This window comes from Ovis aries, chromosome 5 (genome assembly GCF_016772045.2).
Source record: "Ovis aries strain OAR_USU_Benz2616 breed Rambouillet chromosome 5, ARS-UI_Ramb_v3.0, whole genome shotgun sequence".
In the NCBI taxonomy this organism is placed as follows: Eukaryota; Metazoa; Chordata; class Mammalia; order Artiodactyla; family Bovidae; genus Ovis; species Ovis aries.
The window spans coordinates 91432251-91456562 of NC_056058.1; the positions used below are offsets into that span (position 1 = coordinate 91432251).

The 24312-nt window shown below is 36.3% G+C and overlaps 1 protein-coding gene across 8 annotated transcripts in view; it reads right to left on the reverse strand.

Annotated features, from left to right (window-relative positions):
• KIAA0825 (KIAA0825 ortholog) overlaps positions 1 to 24312 on the reverse strand; it is a 400677-nt gene that overhangs the window by 278351 nt on the left and 98014 nt on the right. For all 8 annotated transcript variants that reach the window (XM_012178948.4, XM_060416005.1, XM_060416009.1 and 5 more), the window contains 6 exons: positions 22623 to 22850; positions 21122 to 21387; positions 19548 to 19698; positions 14454 to 14644; positions 11244 to 11426; positions 2172 to 2282 (listed from right to left, as the gene is read on the reverse strand). In XM_012178948.4, the coding sequence (XP_012034338.3) occupies positions 2172 to 2282; positions 11244 to 11426; positions 14454 to 14644; positions 19548 to 19698; positions 21122 to 21387; positions 22623 to 22850 (1130 nt within the window). The remainder of the gene's footprint in view (positions 1 to 2171; positions 2283 to 11243; positions 11427 to 14453; positions 14645 to 19547; positions 19699 to 21121; positions 21388 to 22622; positions 22851 to 24312) is intronic.

The window sequence follows — 24312 nt, forward strand, 5'->3', positions numbered from 1 at the left end:
CCCTGTTAACATCACCCTGAACTGTTCTCCCTCTGAACGGTGGAGGAACAGCTGTCTGGTGCTTGGGCTTTAGGAGCAGACAAGCTGAGCGTCAGAGTCTGTCTCCTAGATTTGCTCTCTTCAGAAAGTTGCTACCTGCATGTCACGTTACTCTCCATGAAAGCAGACTTTACAAGCTGGGTGTGAGGCTTGAAAGAGATAACATTCATGAAGGACTGGGCATGTCAGTTTGAGAGTTATCACTCTGAAGCCTGGGTTGGCTTTGATTACTACATCATTACTAAGCTGTAGTTTTCCCATAACTATAAATCGCAATGATTTGCCATTTGATATTTTTCAAAATCAACCTTTTTAATAACTCCACAGTCGTCTAGCACACGGCTGATCCATAAGTGAGTTGTCTAATTGCATACTGTGAGACATTCGTTTCCATTTTTTCCTTTCACAAATAATACACTGATGAATATCCTTGCATATGAAACTTTCTCAACAGCTCTGATTAATTCTTATGATTGATTCCTAGAAACAGAATTGCTGGATAACGAGCCATAGTATTTTTAAGGTTTTTGATACAGTTTATTATATTGCCCTCCAGAACTTGTACCTGGTTGCATTTCCACTGTGAGCTGCGTAGTTACCACCATGTTCTAATCTTTTTGTGAAGGTAATAGTAAAGATAGATTGCTATAATTAAGCAGAAATAAAGTCTACGGCCATACCACCCTGAACGCGCCCGATCTCGTCTGATCTCGGAAGCTAAGCAGGGTCGGGCCCGGTTAGTACTTGGATGGGAGAAATAAAGAAAAGTCTTGCTACGTGAAAAGGCATTTGAAAGATAAACCCATTTACCCTCTGACTCCCCAGGTTCTAGATGGCTGAACAGGACAAACCTGGAGGTGGAATTCTTACAGAGCTATGCTTAAAGAAGTAACTCCAGTGATTACAGGTTAAGATAAAAGCAGATAATAAAACTAGATTAAAGCAAATGTGGTAGTAACATGAGAGCAAGTATGTTTAGAAGTTTGAGAACTCATCACAATGACACACGCTGTTTGCTTAAGTCACGCTGTAAAAGATCCAGTTCCTTCAGGTGTTTGCAGTAACGTATATCAAAGTCAGTTATTTAATTCTCAAAGACATGAGAGTATATTTTTATGCCAGCTGCAGCGTATGGAGATGACAGAGTATTAAAGGCTTTCATCATAAGGAATTGATGGGATCAGTTATAAGGAATTGCTCAGGGATGTTGAAAATGTTTTATATGTAAGTCAAATAACAATACTTTGAGGTCCTTGAAGATAGGAGGATAAATATCTCATTAATCTCGGATTCCCCATTACGTACAAGGGGACAGGCGCACAACGTAAGCAGTTAACTTTTACTGTGTCTGTAGAGACTTGTGAAAGAGGTTTTCCTGCCCTCTTTTTCCAGGTGGGACTCTTGTTCTTCAAGAGAGAAATACAGTCAGTCCATTTACATGGTGAAATCACTAATAGTGTATTTCCAAGATGAATCAAGAATGTGCAAGAATTAACAATATCTCCTTCAGCTCTACATGATATATTTATTCACAGATACCAAGGAAAGGGACTTTCTAATGATATATTCAGCAAAGACTCAAACTGACATTAAACGTAATGCCACAAAATGTCATCAGATTACTCTGGAAGTACGTTTCATGCTTTAAATGATTTTTCTTATGTTTAAATGCCGTTAATTAAATAATAAAAGTGAAAGACCCTATTTATAATTTTAAAAGTTACTCCTCTCTCAACTCTTACCTCAGGCTCTGAGTGAGTTACATGAATTATCCAAGATTATTGCTTTTTTTCCTTTTTTTTTTGACAATTAGTTGGAGAACTGTCACATCCCCAGTCATAAATCAAGAATGAATTTTAAAATGGCCAGGCAATTAGCTAAAATAAAAACTAAATTCCAAAAAATTCACATTTCTCTATCTCTTTAGTAAAGCTATGTTAGGAGCGTGATTGTGAGGCCTGTATCTTAGATTCTCGGGCTCAAAAAAGACATATACTCTTTACTTACCTGTGTAGTGTCAAAAGTTTTAAGTTCTTCTTGTTAAGATGTATTTACCTCCATGGATAAGTGTTTCTATTAAATGTCAAAGGAATCAAAGAACCATAGATGGTATAGTTTTTATAGGTCCTCACCTGATCAAAGAAGGGTAGAAATGTGATATGCAAGAAAGCCAATGTAATGGTTGCTTGAAAATTGGCTTCAAGGAATCTGAAGAAGAATCGCCCAGGCCATGCTGAAAAGCCCTAGAGAAATAAAAATCACTATTTCAGAATATACAGTAAACATTAACTACTAAGGCCATCAGAATCCATTTTTTTCTTAGTATTTAAAGTTACTGATTTTATACAAAACAGTATTGTGCTAGAATGAACAAATGCACCCACTTGGTATTTATAATTTAACAGATGATTCAGAGGCCTCTATGAAACAATCTTTACACTTGGGAAGATATGATAATACCATTATCATTTAATTTTTTAAAAAATTCACATTATGAAATTTATAAAAAATGTATCTAAATGGTAAAATGAATACCACTCATTTCTCCCTCCCTCAACTGGAACCTAATAAATATCAATATTTTGTCATTTTTGCTTCAATACTGTAAAAATGATTAGCATACGGGTACTTCTTTTTACTCTTTAAAATTATTTATAAATATTAAACAATTAATGATAATTTATAATTAATTTTGTATGCTCCTAAGGGCTTACAGAAGGCAAATAAAGGAGAATTTAACTGTAAAATATAGGACAGTGATTTCAAAATTAGAACAATTTGGCCAGAATAACTGGTCTACAACTACCTTTGGAGAAGTAACTGTAACATTTTTCTAGGCTGGCCCAAATTCAACAACAAATCTTGAGGTAATAAGAAAAGATTTGTTACACAAAATCTTTAGTAGATAGCTTGGATAATAAAATATTTATAATAACAGAAAACTATATTTGCCTGCCTACATAGAGTTAAGAGTCACAACTGGGAGTATTTGAAAAATGGAATTGTTTGAAGTGGTGCTGTTTCTCTTGATCTAGAGTACAAAGACAATAACATTCTAAAAATAATACATAGAAAGGAATTCCACTTTGAAAACCCATCCCTGTCTTTACATCCTCCTTCCTGTTTCTTATATTCTCACATTCTCAAATCTGACCTGCCTCTCCACTGTTTGTCTTGCCAAATAGAACACCTTCTCATTAAAGATACTTTGACATTTTTTTAGACTTTTAATAGATCATCTCCTCTTTGAAAGCCATTTTTTTCCCTCACTAAATTTCAGATAGAACAAAATTCCTTAAACAGGCTTCAACATGAGGCTGTCCTATTTCCATCCCATACCTTCCACCGTGTGAACCAGAGAAACGGGCACAGGCTAGGTCAGGATACCAAGACATGCTTTTCTCAAGAGTCTGGACTATGTATTAGTGATGAGGAATCACAATTATAGCATAGGAGTCTTATCAGTTGTTTTACATTTTAGAAAAATCACTTGTGCACTAGTGAGGAGAGTTGATTGTAGATTAGGGCTAAAGGAAGGGAGATAATAAAGATGATATTTCAGTAAACCAGGCAGAAGAGAAGTCCTAAACCAAAGTAAGAAGCAGAGGAGACAGTGTGTATGGGACAAATATAAAAATATATAAAACTAATAAAATTAACAATATTCATTCCCTAATAACATACGGTTGGAGATTGCAGAAGGGAAGAGGGAGGAGGCAGAAGATAAAAGCAGAACTCTGGATGACTCGCTCTGCCCTTATTGGCTTTGTTTCTTGTTAGGACTTTACGTTCACTTTTTGCTGCCTGCTCCATACCCAAGGGGAGGGTCATAGAAGATCATAATGCGCCTGCCTGCGTATGCACAGGAGTTCCGCAGCCAGACATCCTGGGCTGCAATCTTGGGTGGGGTCTTTATTAGATGTGTAATGTCGTTTTGCAAGTGTGATGACTGAGATGACGCATACAAAGCCCTTAGCAAAGTGCCTTGTACATAATAGTTAGTTAATTCGCTCAGTCGTGTCCGACTCTTTGTGACCCCATGGACTGTAGCCCACCAGGGTCCTCCGTCCATGGGATTCTCCAGGCAAGAATACTGGAGTGGGTTGCCATTTCCTTCCCCAGGGGATCTTCCCGACCCAGGGAAGAAACCCAGGTCTCCCGCATTAGAGGCAGACACTTTAACCTCTTAGCCACCAGGGATAAAGGCTCAGCAAATGTGAAGTAATACCAGTATGATAACAACTGTAGCAAATACTTCTCGAGAAGGTCTACAACTACCTCAGAACTGACATGGAATACTTGATAGTCTAAATGATCGTCTAGGTACAGTTGTATCCTCAACATTAGGAAAAATAATGGAGGATCTAATAATAATAAAATGGTTATTTGGTGCCAAAATTCTTAGACTACAAACCATTGGCAATGCAATACTTCCCAGAACATTTCTGCCAGTCCCTAAACTCGTTCCCTCCACTGACAGTTGCACTGGTAATAGTAAGGTTATTGGCAATAATAAATGTTATGGCAGATGTTTATGGTCTCAGAGGAGGTGGGATCTGTATGAGCATTTAATTCCACAGCAAGATCCCAAATTAGTTTCATTATTCTAGAGAGTATAACAGGGTGAAAATTGGCCCACAAGCCTCCATGGGAAAATGAAATGATGATCTAGCTATTAGATAACCTCTAATGATGTCTTAGTGTACAGTTAAAATAGACGATGCTCTAAATAATTCATAGTGGAGAGTAAAATACAACCGTATGAGCAACAGAATTATATTCTCCACAAGACATAAAAAAACTTTGATATTGCAAAGGTGGATACTCCTTTAAAAGCAGGTGATTGTCTGTAGGTTGAAGTAGAATACATTTTCTCAGCTTTCCAAATTAGCGGCCTCTTAGAGGGAAAACTATGAATTTGGGGAAATTCCTTGCCTTGCCTCCAACATCACACCCCTTCTCTATTGTTAACATCATACTGGCTCTAGGTTGGTCACACCATCTCTCTTGAGCACACTATACCAGATTCTGTCTCTTTGGTTTCCTACTCTACATATGTTGCCTTCTTTCATTTTCTCATTAACAACACTGACTCATTAGGCTTATGTAGCCAGTTGCTGCTAGAAAAAAATAAATTCAATGCATATCAAAAGTGGGATAAACTGATACGCTAAAAAGAGTTAGCTGGGTTTTATGCTTCTCTTGTGCCACCCTGCTTTTGACTGCCCTCCCAGGTGGCTGAGTCTCATGATATGATGCTATTGAAATAAATCTCCAGGATGGAATTGAGGAAGTCCAAGGATGCAAGTTCCACAGGGGTACAGGCTTCAGGTCAAATGTCTGGTATCATCAGTGGCTACCATTGGAGGTACTCCATAAATAAAAATAACAAGAGAAGACCACATTTCAGAAGAAGGAGAATTAATTAGCTTGAGAGTTAACTATTGAGATAACACTGGAACACCTGAGATAACTGAGGATATATGAGTCCTTCTGATGCCCCTGAAACCATAGTTGACTAACCATGAATATATGGGTGAATGAGTGAAAGTCACTTAGTCATGTCTGACTCTTTGTGAACCCATGGACTACACAGTATGGAATTCTCCAGGCCAGAATACTGGAGTGGGTAGCCTTTCCCTTCTCCAGGGGAATCTTTCCAACCCAGGAATTGAAACCAGGTCTACTGCATTGCCGCAGAAGGCAATGGCAACCCACTCCAGTACTCTTGCCTGGAAAACCCCATGGACAGAGGAGCCTGTTGGGCTGCAGTCCATGGGGTAGCTAAGAGTCAGACATGACTGAGCAACTTCACTTTCACTTTTCACTTGCATGTACTGGAGAAGGAAATGGCAACCCACTCCAGTGTTCTTGCCTGGAGAACCCCAGGGACGGGGGAGCCTTGTGGGCTGCCATCTATGGGGTCGCACAGAGTCAGAAACAACTGAAGTGACTTAGCAGCAGCAGCAGCTACTGCATTGCAGGCAGATTCTTTACCAGCTGAGCCACAAGGGAAGCCCATGTAGCGTTAACCAAATTCAATCTACTTCACCATTTAAACATAGTTTGAAGTCACTGCTTTTCTTTCATAAAGCAGGGCTACTAGCCCCTTGTCATTAAGTGAAAGAAATCAAGGTAAGATACTTGGAGTACAATAAGGCTTCCTACATTTCTCCTGCCCCTGGCTTGTGTTTCTCAAGATAGAAAATATGTCTTTGAGGTTAGAAAATGATGACCTGAAGTTAGAAAATGACTGCTATAATGTTTGGTCTAAAGAAAGTGTTAGTTGCTCAGCTGTGTCTGACTCTGAGACCCCATGGACTGTAGCCCATCAGGCTCCTCTGTCCATGGACTCCAGGCAGGATATCGGAATGGGTAGCTGTTCCCTCCTCCAGGGGATCTTCCCAACTCAGGGACTGAACCTGAGTCTCCTGCATTACAGGCAGATTCTTTACCATCTGAGCTGCCAAGGAAGCCCCAGGAGTACTGGAGTGGGCTGCTATTCCCTTCTCCAGGGGATCTTCCTACAGAGTAAATACTGTGTTTTTTGTTTTTTGTTTTTTTCCTAAAAAAAGGAGTGAATAAACAGAAGACATTGTCAGACTTTGCTTAGTGAAAAGGAGGGTGAATTACAGGGGCCATCTGTGAAGTCAGTCTTGGGTGGTACAGAGCGAAGAGGTAGATTGAGAACAGGCCAGATGGTGAAGAAACAGAACAAGACTTGATCCTAGAGTACCAGGCAGGAACCAGCTACTTGGAGATTCAGGGTACCGGCCTTCCTCAAAACCAATGACTTGCTGTTTACCAGTGTTTCACTCTTTTAAAACCACACATAAAGCGATTTGATTTTAATTTTTTTTAATAGACATTTCCCTCAAAAATAATGTTTAGATGGAAGAGAACAAAGGAAGCCATTTAATCTAAACAAAATGGCTCAGAGACTTAACTCTGTTTACTGGATCCTTTCGCATTCTGCCAGATACTTCTTTAAAAATACATTTTACATATTTTTGCTTCTATTTCTGTCTAGTCCACATTCATTTTTAACAACTTTATTGAGATATATAATTCACATACCACAATATTTGCTCATTTTAAGTATACAACTAAATAATTTCTACTATATTCTCAGTTACGCAACTTTTACCACTATCTAATGTTATACCAGAGAAGGCGATGGCACCCGACTCCAGTACTCTTGCCTGGAAAATCCCATGGATGGAGGACCCTGGAGGCTGCAGTCCATGGGGTCGCTGAGAGTCGGACACGACTGAGCGACTTCACTTTCACTTTTTACTTTCGTGCATTGGAGAAGGAAATGGCAACCCACTCCAGTGTTCTTGCCTGGAGAATCCCAGGGACGGAGAAGCCTGGTGGGCTGCTGTCTATGAGGTCGCACAGAGTCAGACACGACTGAAGTGACTTAGCAGCAATTTTATACTATTTTCATTAGGTTCAAAAGAAACACATCCTCCCCTCCTCTCCCGCCCCTGACAACTGCTAATCTACTTTTTGTCTCTATGATAGTCGTGTCCGACTCTGTGACGGCATGTACTATACAGTCCATGGAATTCTCTAGACCAGAATACTGGAGTGGGTAGCCTTTCCCTTCTCCAGAGGATCTTCCCAACCCAGGGATCAAACCCAGGTTTCCCACACTGCAGGCAGATTCTTCCCTGAGCCACCAGGGAAGCGCGACTTTCTGTCTCTATGGATTTGATTATTCTGGAAGTTTCTAATAAGTTGAGTCACACTATATGTACTTTGTGTGTATGGCTTTTTTTCACTTAGCATGCAGGTTTTGAGGTTCGTCCCTGTTGTAGCATCTGTCAGTATTCCATTTCTTTTTAGTGGCTGAATGATATGCTACTGTATGGATATGCCACATACTGTTTATATATTTACCAGCTGATAGACACTTGGGTTCCCTCCACTTTGTACTACTATGAAAAATGGTGCTATGAACTCCTGTGTGTAAATCTTTGCATGGGCATATGTTTGCATTTCTTTTGTGTATATGCCTAAGAGTAAAGTTACTGTGTTTATGACCATATGATGCTCAACACTGTACATGAGCATCCCCTCTGCTTACCATTTTGAGGAACACCTGTCTCCAGTGCACCAGACATTCTTGAGGTATGAAAGAAAAAGTTTTAGACCAACATGTTCTGTTTCATTAGGGACAGTGAAGTAATTTCAAATAACTCAAGAAATAAACAAGCTAACCTTAAAACACCCAGCACCAGTTTGAAACCAAACTACAGAACGAACACTGAAATACCTTGCAATTTAGTGACTCAAAGGTCATGTGAATAACATCAAGTGAACCCAAAGATAGGTCTGCCGTTCCCTGGCCCAGTGATCAAGATTCTGGCCTATTTCTGATGACCCAGCCTTTGCCTGGCATGTTGGTACTTGCACTGAAATTCATTCTCCCATGTTATTAAATGCGGTAACATTGGAGACAATCAACTTTCAAAAAGTTTCCACTTCTAATTTTTATAGGATGAATCAAAACATTTTGAAATATATATAATGTTCAATTTTAACATTAAAAATTTTATCAGACTTTCCTATAATACTTGAGGGTGAATATTTCAACTTGCTCCCTGATGAGACACCTGTGTTTAATCCTGGTGCTTAATCATAGGGCCTAGGGAGGCAACAGTATTTAATGAAGTGACGCTAAATTGTATTTACCCAAAATTCTAAAAATTAACTTTAATTTGCTAGATAGAAACTAAAAGTAACATTCTGTGCAAGCAAATGTAATACATGAAACCACTATTTGCGTATGTGTGTGAATGTGCATTGAATACATGTCTGAAAGTGCAGCGTGACTGCCTTTATGAAAGAAGATAAGCATAACCACAAGTGATAAGCATTTTGGAAAATATACGGTGAATATTTTATGTTTCAGCAGGTCTCTTTCCCTGGAGGACAAACCTAAAGTACTTCTTTTACAACATTCTAACAGAAATCTACAAAGGAGAGTTAAAAAAGGACACACATTTTTGCAAACACATTTCATTCTTTCTGAAAAGATTTAAAAATCATATTTCTGCCCTGGGATTTAGTAGTCCTATGCTAAGCTCAGAGAGGAAAATACATTCAGTTTATCTGTCAGAACTACTTGGAATAAAAGCAGTCACCTTCAAGAAAGGCATATCACATAGAGTGACAAATGTCAGGCATAGTTTATAAAAATTCAATGCTATCAACATCTGATTGCTACTTTTAACCAATTCCTCAAAGCATACAGCCTAATTTTTAAATGTGAGATAGATATACAATTTTTTTCTCGAAATGCTAACAATATGACAACTTCATATCCTGGCTGTGAAAAGAAGCTAAATAAATCAATAGAGTTCTTACAACACACACATTTTTTTTTTCCTGTTAGGTGTGGAACATGTTGCCCTGTAGATTTCCTTTGTCAATAGAAAGCAAAATATATTTTAAAAATTAGATTCATACTCTAGGAAAGCAAATAAAATTTTATACCAACATGAATGGATAAAATCTGAAAATTTTTATAATCTGAGAAATCATAAAAAATGAAAGTATATATAGACTTTTATTCATGCTTTAAAGCAAAACCACTATCTATGTTTTGTATTAAAAAAAAAAAAACAGAGGCAGTGCTTGGTATAAAATGCTCTGCAATTCTGGTTTAAATTAGCAATTTAAATTTGTTGAATGAGGTTACAGTGCAATATCTAATGCACAAATCACAAAGATCTGAGTACTTGTAGAGTTGTTTAAAAATGTATCAAAAGGCCACAGGTTAACAATAATGAATGTATGTTACATTATTATTATTATTAAAATATGCAACCTTTGATAATAATTTATTTGCTTTACAAATGCATTGGGGGGTTAAAATTTTTCTATTCATCTGTGACAGACCGTGAAATTCAATATTGCTCACCATGACCAATCCATGAAATTTGTCAACTTTGTTCCTGATTTTCACAGGGCCTTCCCCTTAGATGAAATGACCCATTGAACTAAGAGCATAGTAATTTTTTCATCTATGGTAAATCAGTTTAGTTTACTAGGATTTATTATGGGCTTCAGAACTTGAGCTTTTTGTGATTATGCACCATTATGCATATAATCCCAAATTTATGGCAACTTATCTCATTATTTCTTTCCTTTTCTGAAAGAATTCTCCATTTCTAAAATTAGATCTCAACGGAAATGTTGCCAGAAGAAGCAATCTGTAAATAATGGGTCTGTTGAAAGTTCAAGAGTGGGTGAAAATTACAGGGAAATTTTGAAAAAATTTGTTAATTACTCTTAGAATTTCTAACACAAAATTTACCGAAAATCAAGATTTACATATTGCCTTTACCAGGATGGTACAGAAACAAATACTTTGTCAAATTTATCTTAAGAAATACAAGTCTGTATAATTTTTACTATCCAAGAAACTAAGAATATGCAATATTTAATCTTTTAAGATAAACTGACTACTTTGGAGGAGGGTTTAAACAAAAGTATATTAATGTTTTATTATAAGATTTACTCTAACTTCTTTTATCATATTACAAATTTGAATGAAATTAACTAGAAAAGCAGTTCAAATTTTTTTTATTTCCCTGAATCTTATTTGTTTAGCAAAGCAAATATTTCAACATTTAAAAAATCATTACTTACTCCTATTTCCACTTGCCATTACTAGCCCAGTCACTAAAGTCCAATACTAAAAATGCAAATCTATGGCAGAGTAACTGGAAACATTATATCTCTTCCAGACTAGAGAGCATTTTATAATCATTTAAAAAATCTTTTTTATTAGAGAAAATCATTTATATCAAATTAAAAGATATTTTTAAGAGGCGCATAAAGCCATTAGGATATGATTTATTTTTTTCATAGACAAATCAATCCATGAATAAAATTTGAGAATTTAAACAACTCAAATAATGATGCTCAAAACATCCCTGCTTGTATTAGAGCCTTATCAACTGAATAGGATCAATCAATAGAGAAATACCACATTATTAGAATCAAATAACTTCGAGAATGAAGAAACCCCTGTTGGTTAAAGTTAGTTTTGTAAAATGGTTCAATTCACAATATCAGAACTGCGCTTCAATAAATTTCTGCTTGCTACTTCACACAATTCAGTAAGCAGCATGAAATTACATTATTTTATATAACATAGTAGCTAAAAAGAAAATACATTTGATACTTACTGGTGTAATTCTGTTAATGGTGAAGTCAAAATAACTAATGTTGTGAAGAGATTATTACAGTGGGTATGAATTTTAAAAATTTTATCATCTACATATGCATGAGGATTCAAAAGCTTCTGTACAGATGTGCAAACTGACCATAACATGTTCTCAGTGCAAATTAAAATTGTTGTGACATCAAGTCTGTTGGAAAGAAAAAGAAGAAAATCACGTTAAAATTGTTTTCTCTTCTTGGTATGCACACTATCATTTATATCTATTATATTAAACATATGTAAGAATAGAAATATTTGCTTAGATATCAGAGATTCAGAGTTCAAAACCAGACAAAGCATCAAAGATAGCTTTTGAGTTTCCAAGTGTTAGCTGACCCATAATATCATGCATTGGGCTTCCCTGATGCCTCAGCAGGTAAAGAAACTGCCTTCAATGCAGGAGACAGGAGATGCGAGTTCAATCCCTGGGTCAGGAAGATCCCCTGGAGTAGGAAATGGCAACCCACTCTAGTATTCTTGTTTGGAAAATCCCACGGAAGGAGGAGTCTGACAAGCTACAGTCCAAAGGGTTGCAAAGAGTCGGACACAGCTGAGCACAATACCATTCGTTATCTTTAGAGATGGTGACGTCTATAGCAGTGAAGTGCTGCAGAAGTGCTTTTTTTAAAAAAGGAAAAACAGTCTGTTTTGCATTATCAAGATCCTCAAGAATCTCAAGAGCGTTTCTTTGAAATTAAATTCAGCAAAAGAAAAGTCAGGTTAAAAGAAAGTTCTCTATTATCCACATACATATGATAGGTAAAAATTTGACAGCAGAACAATCTTCTCATCCAAGTACAAGGTATCAAAAGAAAGGTACAAGATTGAGCAATATGTTCTCCCGGCATGTGGGAGGTGAAAAAAAAAGGCACCAGCAGCTCAAATGAAAAAGCTTATAGTTTCAGAACTTTGCAATATTAAATAAATTTGTCAAAATATTTGCCACAAATTTAATACTTGTTCTCCTTACATGTATATGCAAATAATATTAATTTATATTAATATCAATTAATATAAATTAAAATATTAATATCAAATAAATATTTTCCTTGCATATATATATATTCAAACCAGTCAATCCTAAAGGAAATCAACCTCGAATATTCATTGGAAGGACTGATACTGAAGCTTAATCTCTGATATTTTGGCCACCTGATGTGAAGAGCTGAATCACTGGAAAAAAACCCTGATGCTGGGAAAGATCGAAGGCAAGAGAAGAGGACGACAGAGGATGAGATGGTTGGATGGCATCACCAACTCAATGAACATGAGCTTGAGCAAGCTCTGGGAGATGGTGGCGGACAGGGAAGCCTGGCTTGCTGCAGTCCATGGGGTCGCAAAGAGTTGGACACGACTGAGTGACTGAACAATATATATATAGCATGGTTTTTGTTATATGACAGTTGGAAGCTAGAATTCTAAGAGCATCCAGAATCACCCTTAGGAAGGTTTAACTGTAGTTTGCATCCACTCACTCTAATTGCTAATTAAAGAATTACAAACCCAAGATATATATATATATATATATATATATATATATATACACACATATACATACACACCCAGACACAAACAAACACACGCCTGTGAAATCTGATTTCTACAAAATAGATATTTTAGAATTAATCATTCAAATAAAAATACGTAATTTATAAAAACTAGGAAAGATAACTCTAGCTTTGCAAGACATTTTTATGTACCCAGAAAATAGAAGCCAAAAGTCTCTATAGTACAGTTAATTAATTAAATATACTACCTATTTCATGAGCTAATAGTAAATCTGATTTCATAAGTATCTCATAATGACTTGCCACCTCACAGTCAAAAGTGATGTAAGCTACATACGGAAAAGAATGAAAGTATCCTTTGCTTTCAAAAGGAATTTTCCATCTCTTCTTCAGAATCCAATGTTTTGGTTTTTTTTAAATGCTTGGTCAGTAATTCAAAACAGCTTGTTCAAAAATACCGTATTTATGAAACACTGTAGCAAGACCTAAATGCCCTCACATGCTGCATGCTTGATCAGAAAAGAATTCCTACTGAAAAAAATAATAAATCTTCTGATGTCTTTAGGCTGTTCCTAACATATCTGAAGAAAAATTTTTTACACCTAAAAGGCAGGTCTCAATTACATTAGTCAGAATGTTTATAAAAACAAAAGGCTTCACTTTGTATAGACCATTGCTGGCATGTATGCACATTTTTGTAATATTCATTGCCTAGACAACCCATAGAATTGGCCTGTTCAGTTCAGTTCAGTCGGTTGGTTGTGTCTGACTCTTTGCAACCCCATGGACTGCAGCATGCCAGGCCTCCCTGTCCATCACCAACTCCTGGAGCTGGCTCAAACGCATGTCCATGAGTCAGTGATGCCATCCAACCATCTCATCCTCTGTCATCCCCTTCTCCTCCCGCTTTCAGTCTTTCCCAGCAACGGCGTCTTTTCCAATGAGTCAGCTCTTCGCATCAGGGGGCTCAAGTATTGGAGTTTCAGCTTCAGCATCAGTCCTTCCAGTGAATATTCAGGATTGGTTTCCTTTAGGATTGATTTCCTTTAGAATTGGCCTATAATTCAGTCTTTAAGACTTCATCACTGCTGCTCCTCATTTTCTGTGATTTCACATTTTGTTGAACTATTTTTCAGTAATATATAATAAAAAAAAAAAGGAAAAGAGTTAAGAAGTAACTAGAATATATTAAGAGAAAAATGACTAGACAAAAGAGTTTCCTTAATGAAGATGAACTACAATATTTAAAGGCATTAAAAAAAAAAAAAAGCTGGAAAGTAAAATTCCCTGGTTGCCTGGAATCTCAAATTACTTCATCACAGCACCGCAGCTTTCTTCTCCATTTGAGGACTTTAATTTTCTCTCTTTATCTTATTTATTAACCTCTGGATATCTATGTCCTTGATTGTAATACAACTTGACTCACTTTTTAGAAAAAAAGTGGGTTTTACATACAATTTTAAGGAGAAAAAAGAACATAGCTATTTTGATTCAAGTTCCACATTTGCACTTAAGTATATCAGGAGAATTGAATATGATTTCCTTTCAGATGTTAGAAATATATTAAATATACAAGGAGTTACATCATGAGATTCAGAAGCACATTCTGCTTTATACACCTGACAAACATTTTCTTGAAAAGTAATGGTTTTCACAACTTCAATTACCTTATCTGTAGGGTTCTCTTATAACTGGGATGGGCCTGGGCGTATCTGGAGGCCAGGAGACTCAAAGACTTCTCCAGCACTTCTGCTAGTATCTCCTGGGCTAATTTAGGGGGCAGGATGGTCCAGAGATCGTGACGAAGCGCCCAGAAGAAATAATGCCACATCTGGAGTGAGAAGGAGCATCTTTCCCCCTGGCAAAACCACCACACATTAAACAAGAGGATCGCATCTTACCAAATGTCAGTTTGCTTCCTATGAACTTAATTAGTTCAGGCTGAAAGGAAATAGCTGGAGAGTTTGACACACTTGATGACCAAGAAAGATTTTTGACAAGATGTAAAACATTCTTATTGACAAACGAACATATGTTTTACTTCAATTACTAGACCAGATATTCTAGTGCAAATCCAGACCACGAGCATTTAACCTAGGGTAGCCTTGATTTACCTACTCGTGGTCTGGAGTTTAAAATTTACTTTAAAATTATCTTTGTAGCTGCTAAACAAAGTCTTGCATAGTCTAAGATAATGGGCTGATTCCTCTAAAATTAAAGAGTAATCATTTAAATTAAGTATGTATATTCTTCTGGGCTTATTAACAATCATTGAGATCATCTTAAAAATGGTTTAGATTTCACATTACAATGAAATGACAGGAGCAAACATAAACTTGCAGAGTGAATATTTATCAACATGCATGAAAACAAAGTGGGAGTCACCAAAGATGATTATATTAGGCTATTTCATCCGTGGAGTTTCAACAACAATACTAGAAACACATCCTAAAATTGTCTGATTTTGCAAAATTTTGTAAAGCCCAGGCAGATGGTATCATCATTTCTTAGTATTTTTACAGTACTTTATACTTCCAAAGGGCCAGGTTCTCATTCCTATCTACCTCTCAACAGACCTCTTTTCTGTGTCAAATTTTCCCTGACCACAGAGTGAGACCCAACAGCAGCCAAAGCTAAGGGGAAACAGGCAGAAATGAGAAGGTCACCTCAAGTGAATTACAACCAATAATTAGTTAACAGGCTCTCTGGGAGGTGTGCTAGGAGTTTCCTCATTTTCTTCAGACCAGATTAAAAGATTATCTGAAACAGATTGTTTGAAGTTTGAAGAATGTGTTCTTCCAAAACTGTCCTGATTATGTTACTATATCAAAAGTTAAATGAGAAAAACTTATTTTATTTCTTAAGTAATCCTCTTCGACTTAAAATTTCTATTTTGCACACTCCTTATATTTCTCAAACAAACATCATTTTAAACAATTCCAATGTTTTCCTTAGTTCTCAGAAAACGAAGATCATGGCATCTGGTCCCACCACTTCATGGCAAATAGATGGGGAAACAGTGGAAACAATGACAGACTTGATTTCTTGGGGCTCCAAAATCACTGCAGATGGTAACTACAGCCATGAAATTAAAAGACACTTGCTCCTTGAAAGAAAAGTTATGATTCACCTAGACAGCATATTAAAAAGCAGAGGCATTACTTTACCAACAAAAGATCTGTCTAGTCAAAGCTATGATTTTTCTAGTAGTCATGTATGGATATGAGGGTTGGACTATAAAGAAAGCTGAGAACTGAAGAATTGACGCTTTTGAATTGTGGTGTTGGAGAAGGCTCTTGAGAGTCCCTTGGACTGTAAGGAGATCCAACCAGTCCATCCTAAACCTGAATATCATTGGAAGGACTGATGTTGAAGCTGAAACTCCAATACTTTGGCCACCTGATGTGAAGAACTGACTCACTGGAAAAGACCTTGATGCTGGGGAAGACTGAAGGCAGGAGAAGGGGATGACAGAGAATGAGATGGTTGGGTGACTCAATGGACATGAGTTTGAGTAAACTCCAGGAGTTGGTGATGGACAGGGAGGCCTGGTGTGCTGCAGTCCATGGGGTCGCAAAGAGTGAAACTGAGTGACTGAACTGAACTTATGTTCTCCTATACCTAAATTTGATAGTTTCTTATGTATATATTCCTTACGTATTATTCTTCTGGTAATTTCTTTGATTACTAAAGTCTTTTGTAGTCACTGTAATAATAATAATCTATAGTTATTATCTATTGACCTTCAAATGGAGTTTATGAGTAGAACTGTTCTTGTTGGGTGGAAAACTTGGATATCAAAATGTCGAAGAGTCAAGTTCAAATTGGTGGGGACTTCGACCACTTCTGATTTTCTGACTAGATGTACATCAAAACTGTTTAAAAAAATATTAATGCAGAAGTTGCAAATTATAGTTTCTTATATTTTCTTTGTTGTGTGTTCTGTGATAAAGAATACTTTACAAAATTTCCTCAGCTAAGAAAGGAATTTTAATATTTTATTTTCTTTATTACTTTCTGTGTTATATGTTAAGTAAAGCAAAACCAACCCAGCTGATATCATGGCTGGTCTGAATGATTTATACTTTCTCCATGTCGGTGAGTGGGTGCCCACAATAACATGGCCAACATGATTTCTCATATTTTTCAAAATATAAAAACTAGTCTCCTTAATAGCCACCTTTGAGCAATAAATGAGAAAATAAAAGTAACTTTAGGCACACCTATTTCTTCCCCTAAAAGTGAAAGATCCTTATTTTTAAGACTTTTAAAAATATAAATTTCATGTTCACTTAAAAACATTCCAAACTGGTCATCTGTCTCATAATTTTCTTCAAAATGTGTATAGTTTCCATGTATGCAAGGGCTTTCATTAAATTAAATGTGATTCATTTATTTTTCTGACCTGTTTCCCTATTTGTTGTCATTTCAAAAGTATTCTGCTAGTAAACATCTGTTATTTTTGTAGACCCGCTATAATACAAACAGATGTGAACTTTTATTTAGATTATATATCAGGAAACAAGCAGCTGGGCTTTATTATATAAGCCACTCAATATTATCTTTGAACAGACAATTCTTTATTCTCTGACTATTAGAAAACACAAGTTGCTAAAATTGAGCAGATGTCAAGTATGCCAAAAGCTTGATTTTAAACATGTAATTTGAACACCCACTGTGCCATCTGACCAGCACCTCATCAGAGAGATACTGAACTCTTTGGCTCTCTCAACCTGACAGTTCAGAAAGTGGAAATGATATACCTAGGGCTCACTTGTTATCACAATACATGAGCAAATATTGCTCCATATCTTATAAATTCTCTATTTCTTTACTACACTCTGCACATGGTGATAGGATCCCCTGAGACCTCTATCTCACCCTCCACCTCCAGTTGGGCAGATCTCATCGCCTCACCCCTTCAAACATTCCTACCAGTCCTGTTTCACAAATCAGCTGGAATAACGGGGAGAGGAAGAGAGAGGGGTGTAGTAAACAGGATAAAACCATGTCGGGCACTCCAGTTATCAAAACCGCTTAAAATCTGTGTTGTTTTTAGAAGGTTCTTATTTTTGGTAAACAGAACAGCAGTATCACTTTATTTATTTATTTATTTTTCTGAGCATAAATAACCACCGCTAACTCTGCAATTAAATTGTAACTACTGACCATGTAAGTATATGGAAGCTACAGTACCATGTAATCACAGGCTAGCTATCTCGTTATTTCTGTCTTGGAAGCTAAAGCCTTGTCATAAGATCTAAGAGCTGAATGTTACGTGGTAATTTGTTGGTTTTTTTTTTTTCTTTTAAATACTTGGTAACTTCAATAACAGGTTCTCAATGCATCTACTTATTATTTATACTGTAGGACTCTTCCAGCTCCCAATTTGCATGAAAGGAAACATAATATCCCTGTGTTGGACGGATAGTGAGAGGATACCTGTTCTTCAATGGAAACATCATATAAAATTGCTCATCAGTGCGCTGACAGGTTGAAATAGTTTGAAACATGAGATGGATTCATTTTCAACCTCTCTATTTACCTCAAGGCAAATAAGGGAGCTGGGACGCAGCCAGGAGAGGGGAGACCAATACTTTTATTCTTATCTCAGGCTACCAGCTGCACCGTACCACTTTCTCGTTTTCATTCTGCTCGCTGCTGTCTGAAGCGCGTCAGGTTTGGAACACCCTATATAGAAGCTTTCGCAGAGAGAAAAGGTATCTGGGAAGGGCCTCTAAAGGAGAGATGAAATGGTCTTAGAAACGTGGAAAGCCCTTTTAAAAAGCTTCTAAGCTGCTCGTCTCTGTTGTGACAACATTTATTATGATAATAACCCAGGCATAAATGGAGCCATGGTGTCAGCAAGGTGACAGCAGTGAGTTCACTGAATAAAACTCCACTCTGTTCTTCTCAATACTCTACAGTTAGCAGGACAATCAAGAAACAAAATTACAAGCTTCAATTTGGAGGAAGGCATACGTTGGAAAAACTACGGAAGGTGGGCTTGATGATGACATTTCGAAAATGTTGATTATCTTGATTAAGATATTATAAATGTTTCACCCTGCTCTGAAATCCGCTTCAAGGGATTTCAAATACTGTGGTTTATGCGTAATCAATGGGATTCAGAGGAAGGGGAACTAATGAAGCCTAATGATGAATAATTTTAATTGATCCAGGTTTTCATGGCACTAGGAATCATCAGGCTTTGATTCAGCTGAAATTTGGGATTTCAAAACATGGGTTAAATGAAAATAGGTAAGCTATAAATGATCAGATGGGTCTTAAAGCACACTCATAAGAACACACAATAAGAAGGGAAAACAAGTATAAAAAGAATAAAGCTGTTTAATAAAAAATCTTTATCAAACACAGATGGAAATATATAACAAGAAAAAAGTGCAAGGATACCTCTTACTGATCCTTTTGAAAACAATACAAGGTTGCAGTATTATATTGTGGCATTGTTTTCTCCTTGAATTTTCCTTGTATCCCATTACATTCCAACTATTATATAGCACGGAAACACTGCAGCTCAAATTACGTTATTTTTACTTTTAAGCAGAAGGAGTGTTCTAATTATTTCAGGTTTTTAAGAACTGTGTTTTTCCAAGTATAAATTCAATATTTAAAAAATATTATCCTCACAGCCTTCGTGTGTTAGTAATGCCAAGCTCATGTTTCTAATTAGCCAGAAAGTAGGTAGGCAGTAAAACATATTTGTGTAAAAAGGAGGGATAGTAAACGTAACTTCACACCTCATAAAAAGCTTTGTAGTCCTCCCAATGGTGGCTCTCAGCGTCCTGTAAAATGCTTGTAGCACAAACTCTGACGCAGTAGTCCGTAACCTGAAACTGCAGACTGCTGATGAATTCCTGGTATCGTTGGATAGGCACCAGGAATATGGGTCTGTGCAGAGAAAATGATCAAAGAGACAGAGATTTAAAGCCTGTGCAGTAGGAGGTAACAATCTCCAGTACTACAAATGGTTTTGATTATTAGATATCAATCATTCATTTCCTCCCAATGCTGAAGTCTGCATCCACATTCACTTTCCAAAAAGGAAAAAAAAAAAAAAAAAAAAAAAGCTGGTCTTTGTTTTACAAGTCCTTTGAAAACGTACATCTGCTGTTCCGCAAATATGCGCTTCAGCTTGAGACAAACTGCATTGTCAATACATCATTCAAAAATCAAAGTATTCTTTGTAAGCCTATTATTAGAGATCAGTGCATTATTTAGGCATTAGGTTATCGTTATTACAGAGAACAACATGCATTTGTCAGAACTAACTTTTATAAAGCTATCACACGTCCCACAAACACAGTCTTTATTTTAAAAATTGTAATTTTGTAGCTGTCAATTATCTCATAAACTGTTTTACAATATTCTACAGAAATAAAGGGATTGCTGGCATGTTTTGTTTATAAATTTGAGTATGAATCACAACATCTGACTACTTCAGGGAATTAAAGAAATATCATAGTTATATCCTACATCAAGCCAAATTTACTTTTATCTCTAGCTATTTTTAGTACACTCTCTTATGCTTCCTCTCATTACTAGAAAAGGACTGCAAAGGCTGAATAAGGAATACAGACTAGATTCTTGGGCTCACACTGGAGTGTCCAGTCTACACGTTCCCTTTGCAAAAGGCCATGCCGTCTTCTAGAGAGTACAAGAGAAGCCAGATAGACCATGTGATTATACATCTGGTCATTTATGTTCTCTAGCCAGAAAACATTTGGTCTCTTTGGACCACAAATACATGAGCATTGAGACTGTCAATGCTTCCTTTTCACACATGAAAGATAGCGTCTATGAAATGGGCATTCTGAGATATGTTTACATTGGTCACAAGAATAGTCAGAAATGCATCTCTTCTCTAGGCCAGCTCCTATGGTCTAGTTGGTCTAGGAACCAAACAGAAGGGCATTTTCCACAAATATTGTTTTGTGTGACAGGGAGAAGTTTATTTTCCTTTTCAGTGTAATCTGTATAACGGGTCTTGTGGAATGGAAAGGCTTTGCTTGGTCACATCATAACAGCATGCTGAAAATAGTTCCTTCAGACTAGAGAGTCTGGGAAATGCAAAGGTCATCCCAGTGGGCCTTCAGAAGGAATACCTATCCTTCTTGCTACCTGTGTATCTGGTTTAATACAACCCATGCTCTACCTTTTTGACATTTCTTAGTCAAGACAAATGAAAATAATTCCTCATGTTTATTATTATTTTCTCCTTCTCAAATACCATTGTCAAGATTCCACTTCTGTGATATCCAAAGATAAATGATACTGCAAGCAGGGCCATCAACTTAGTGTAAAGGACACTCACTTCTTAGCATTTTCTTTCATCACGCGATCATATTGCATAAAATGCTGGAAGACATACACGGCCGTAGAGAGCAGCGCGTGCAGGTTTTTCAGCGGTGCTCTGGAGGGAAACTCCTTGCTTCTCTCTTGCAGTCTGGCCAGGACAGCTGTTGCCACTTTACAACAGGCCTCCACAAAGTTTGCTCTAATTTCCTGAAAAGAATCATCTCTGCATGCCAGAGCCAGTGGAAGCATTATGTCAAGTTTTTCCATGATGTCAGAACAAAACTAGGGAGAAATAAAGGTAGCACTGAGTTATTTGTATTCTGACAGTGCCATGTAATTTATGTACAGGGAGACTAAGTTCCAAAATAATGAATTTGGCATCAAACATAAATATAATGACACAACTTCATAATAATCGATGTCTCAGTGGTAGAAAGTTAAATGTTTTATGTCAAATAAAGAAGTACCAAAATGATACTTCTCTACATATAAACTTCAAACCTTATGTTTGCCAGAGAGACATTATGAAAAACTCATGAAATAGCTTTCCATGACAATACTTTTATTTGTAGTTAATTGAACTCAGAAAATATGTATCCATGATTACATTATTTTTGACTTACTCCTGGGTTGTTTTTTTTTTTTTTCTTTTTTTGCTGAACTGTCATAAAAGTGTTTTTTTAAATTAATCACCACATATAAATGAAGCTGTATCAGTTTAACTTAAACAATCTACGGGCATCAGAAACAATCTCATGTAGCATTTTCTTATTGATAGAGTCAGCAGCTTTTAGGAGTGATTCGCTTAGCGTTTCACTAGTTATTATGAATTTACTCCTTCTTAATGGCAAAGGAGGTATGATGGATGGATGGATGGATGAAAAGGCTCACTTGCCTCTTCTCCAAAGAGGCCAACAGTGTTTCTGGGGAATGTACTGGAGCTTCAGGTGGCAGTGCGGGATTAAGGCCACTTTTGAAAACTCTCTTTCAAAAACATTTCAGTGATGAGTTGCTGACCCCACTGTAGACTTAATATTGAATAACTATACTTCTCCATTTCCGTAACTTCCTATTTTCTCAGTATGTTCTGTGACTCTCAAAACAAAGATGTAACACTGATGCTAATGGAATATTTACTAAAATGTAAGTCAAGATTTAAAGGTTGCCCAAACCAATAAAAGACAACAACTCCTTCAACCTCCTAAATTTCTCCTGGGGGGGGAGGGGCGATCATTCAAAGGTATCACACAAACAGGCTGTTTCCCAAGTCCCCAGGAAGTCACAGAGGCCCTCTCTTTAGTTGCTTCAGATTCATGGAGCGAAAAGTTGGCAGCAGGTTTGAGTCCATTTTTGTTAGCACAGTGGTCCATGGATACCAGGAAAACATGGTGCTGGGTCAAGTGCCAAGGGTTTCCCAAGAGATCCCATCATTTTTCTGTTGGTTCCCTTTGCAATGGTTTATATGAAGAAAATATCATATGCCAATCTAATTTGAAAGGATTTCATTTAACACTTGCCTTTGCAATTTTCTTTGGTTGGTCTGCTTCAGGAACTACATAGCTATCTTGCCAAACTGGCAGGACATTTACAAGGTCCAAAGCATAGCTCACAGTTGAAAACCTTTCATTCTGTTCCTGTTGGAGAATTTTTGCAGAAAAATCTTCAATGGCTGTTGTTATACTATGTGCCATGGGAAGAGATACTTTTTTAAATGCACTTCTCCAGCCAAAATCTAATAAAGTAGCCTGAAATATAAATTTATATTCAGTTATATTAATCTTAACAACAAGTGTTTCTAGTGTTATAGATATAAAAGCATTACTTTCATTCAGCATGTTGAATATAGGTATTCTTTGATAAACTGTAAAAGCCATTCTTACAACCTAAAATATTACCCAGTGAATAAAGCAATATACAAAACATGTGCATTTTTTATACACAGTAATATACTGACATTTCAATTTAATTCATCAGTGGATTTAATAAAAAACTTTTTTTCAAAATTTAATCTCTTAAATATAGTTCAATAAAACCATCTTTATGAGAGCTGAAAGTTCTACTTACTATTTATCACGTAAAGCAACCTTTAAATTCAATATATTTAATAAAGTCTAAATTAGATTTTTATAGTCTTTTTTATAGTTTATTGTTAACAAGTATTGTGACATAAGACAGCATTTAATATTCAATCTTTTATTTCTTTTTCACTGTCAGAAATCCAGACAAGCTTAAAAAAATAGCAATAAGAAATAAATTTCTTGGAGAAAATATACTGCTGCATGTTTCTAGATTTTTATTGCTGTAGAGTTTTATTTTGTTTCTCCACCCATAAAGTGGTAAGCATCGCTGCTTTTGTTCCAGAAAATAAGGAATTAAAATAATTTGCATTGCTCTGTATGTGGGCAGTGGGAAAGGCTGGCATGGAGGCCAGTGTTATTTTTGGTTTTCTTTCATGTGGCAACATATTTACAAATGGATATTTTCCTCAAACCCTCTAATATTCTCTAAAGTATAAATACATTATGGATAGTAGGTGGAATCTATGCTTAGTACTAAACTTTTCCTTCTTCAGTGCAATCTTGCTAACAGCAATAATTTATCTACCCCCAACTTCAGAAGACTCTAGGCTTGATATTTCTAACTGAATTACTTATTTCTCTGGATCTCAAGTTTTTTTGTCAGAAAAATAAAAGAGATGAATTGAGTGATTTCTATAGTTCCTTTCAGTCTAAAATTACTGAGATTATGATCATTAGCTTAATTTTCTTGTATACAAAATTCTCACTAAGCATTAATCTAATGCATTTTGCATATGCTGAACAAATAAAGGTGATTTATCTTCTAGAGCTAAAATTCTATGATTCCATAACTCCCTAATCAGAAAAAGTGGCTCTCCTTCTCATTAAGCCTATAATTAAGATGTAATTCTCATATCCTTTCTAAAGTTTATTTGGACCTTTAGCATCATAGGGCCTACCTCTCATCTTTTTATTATATAAAATGAATCAACCAATCTACTCAGCTCATATAGTTTCTTTTTTCTTTTCTCCTAAGTGCAACTTTGCATGTGTAGTCCTATGCCATATAGGTATTTTCTTGAGACACGTTTATGATAGAAATATGAAAAGGAACCTACCTTCATAAAAATTAACAACAATAAAACTCTGCTTTTTTGTTCCCCCATCAGGGAATGCCTATTCATTAAAA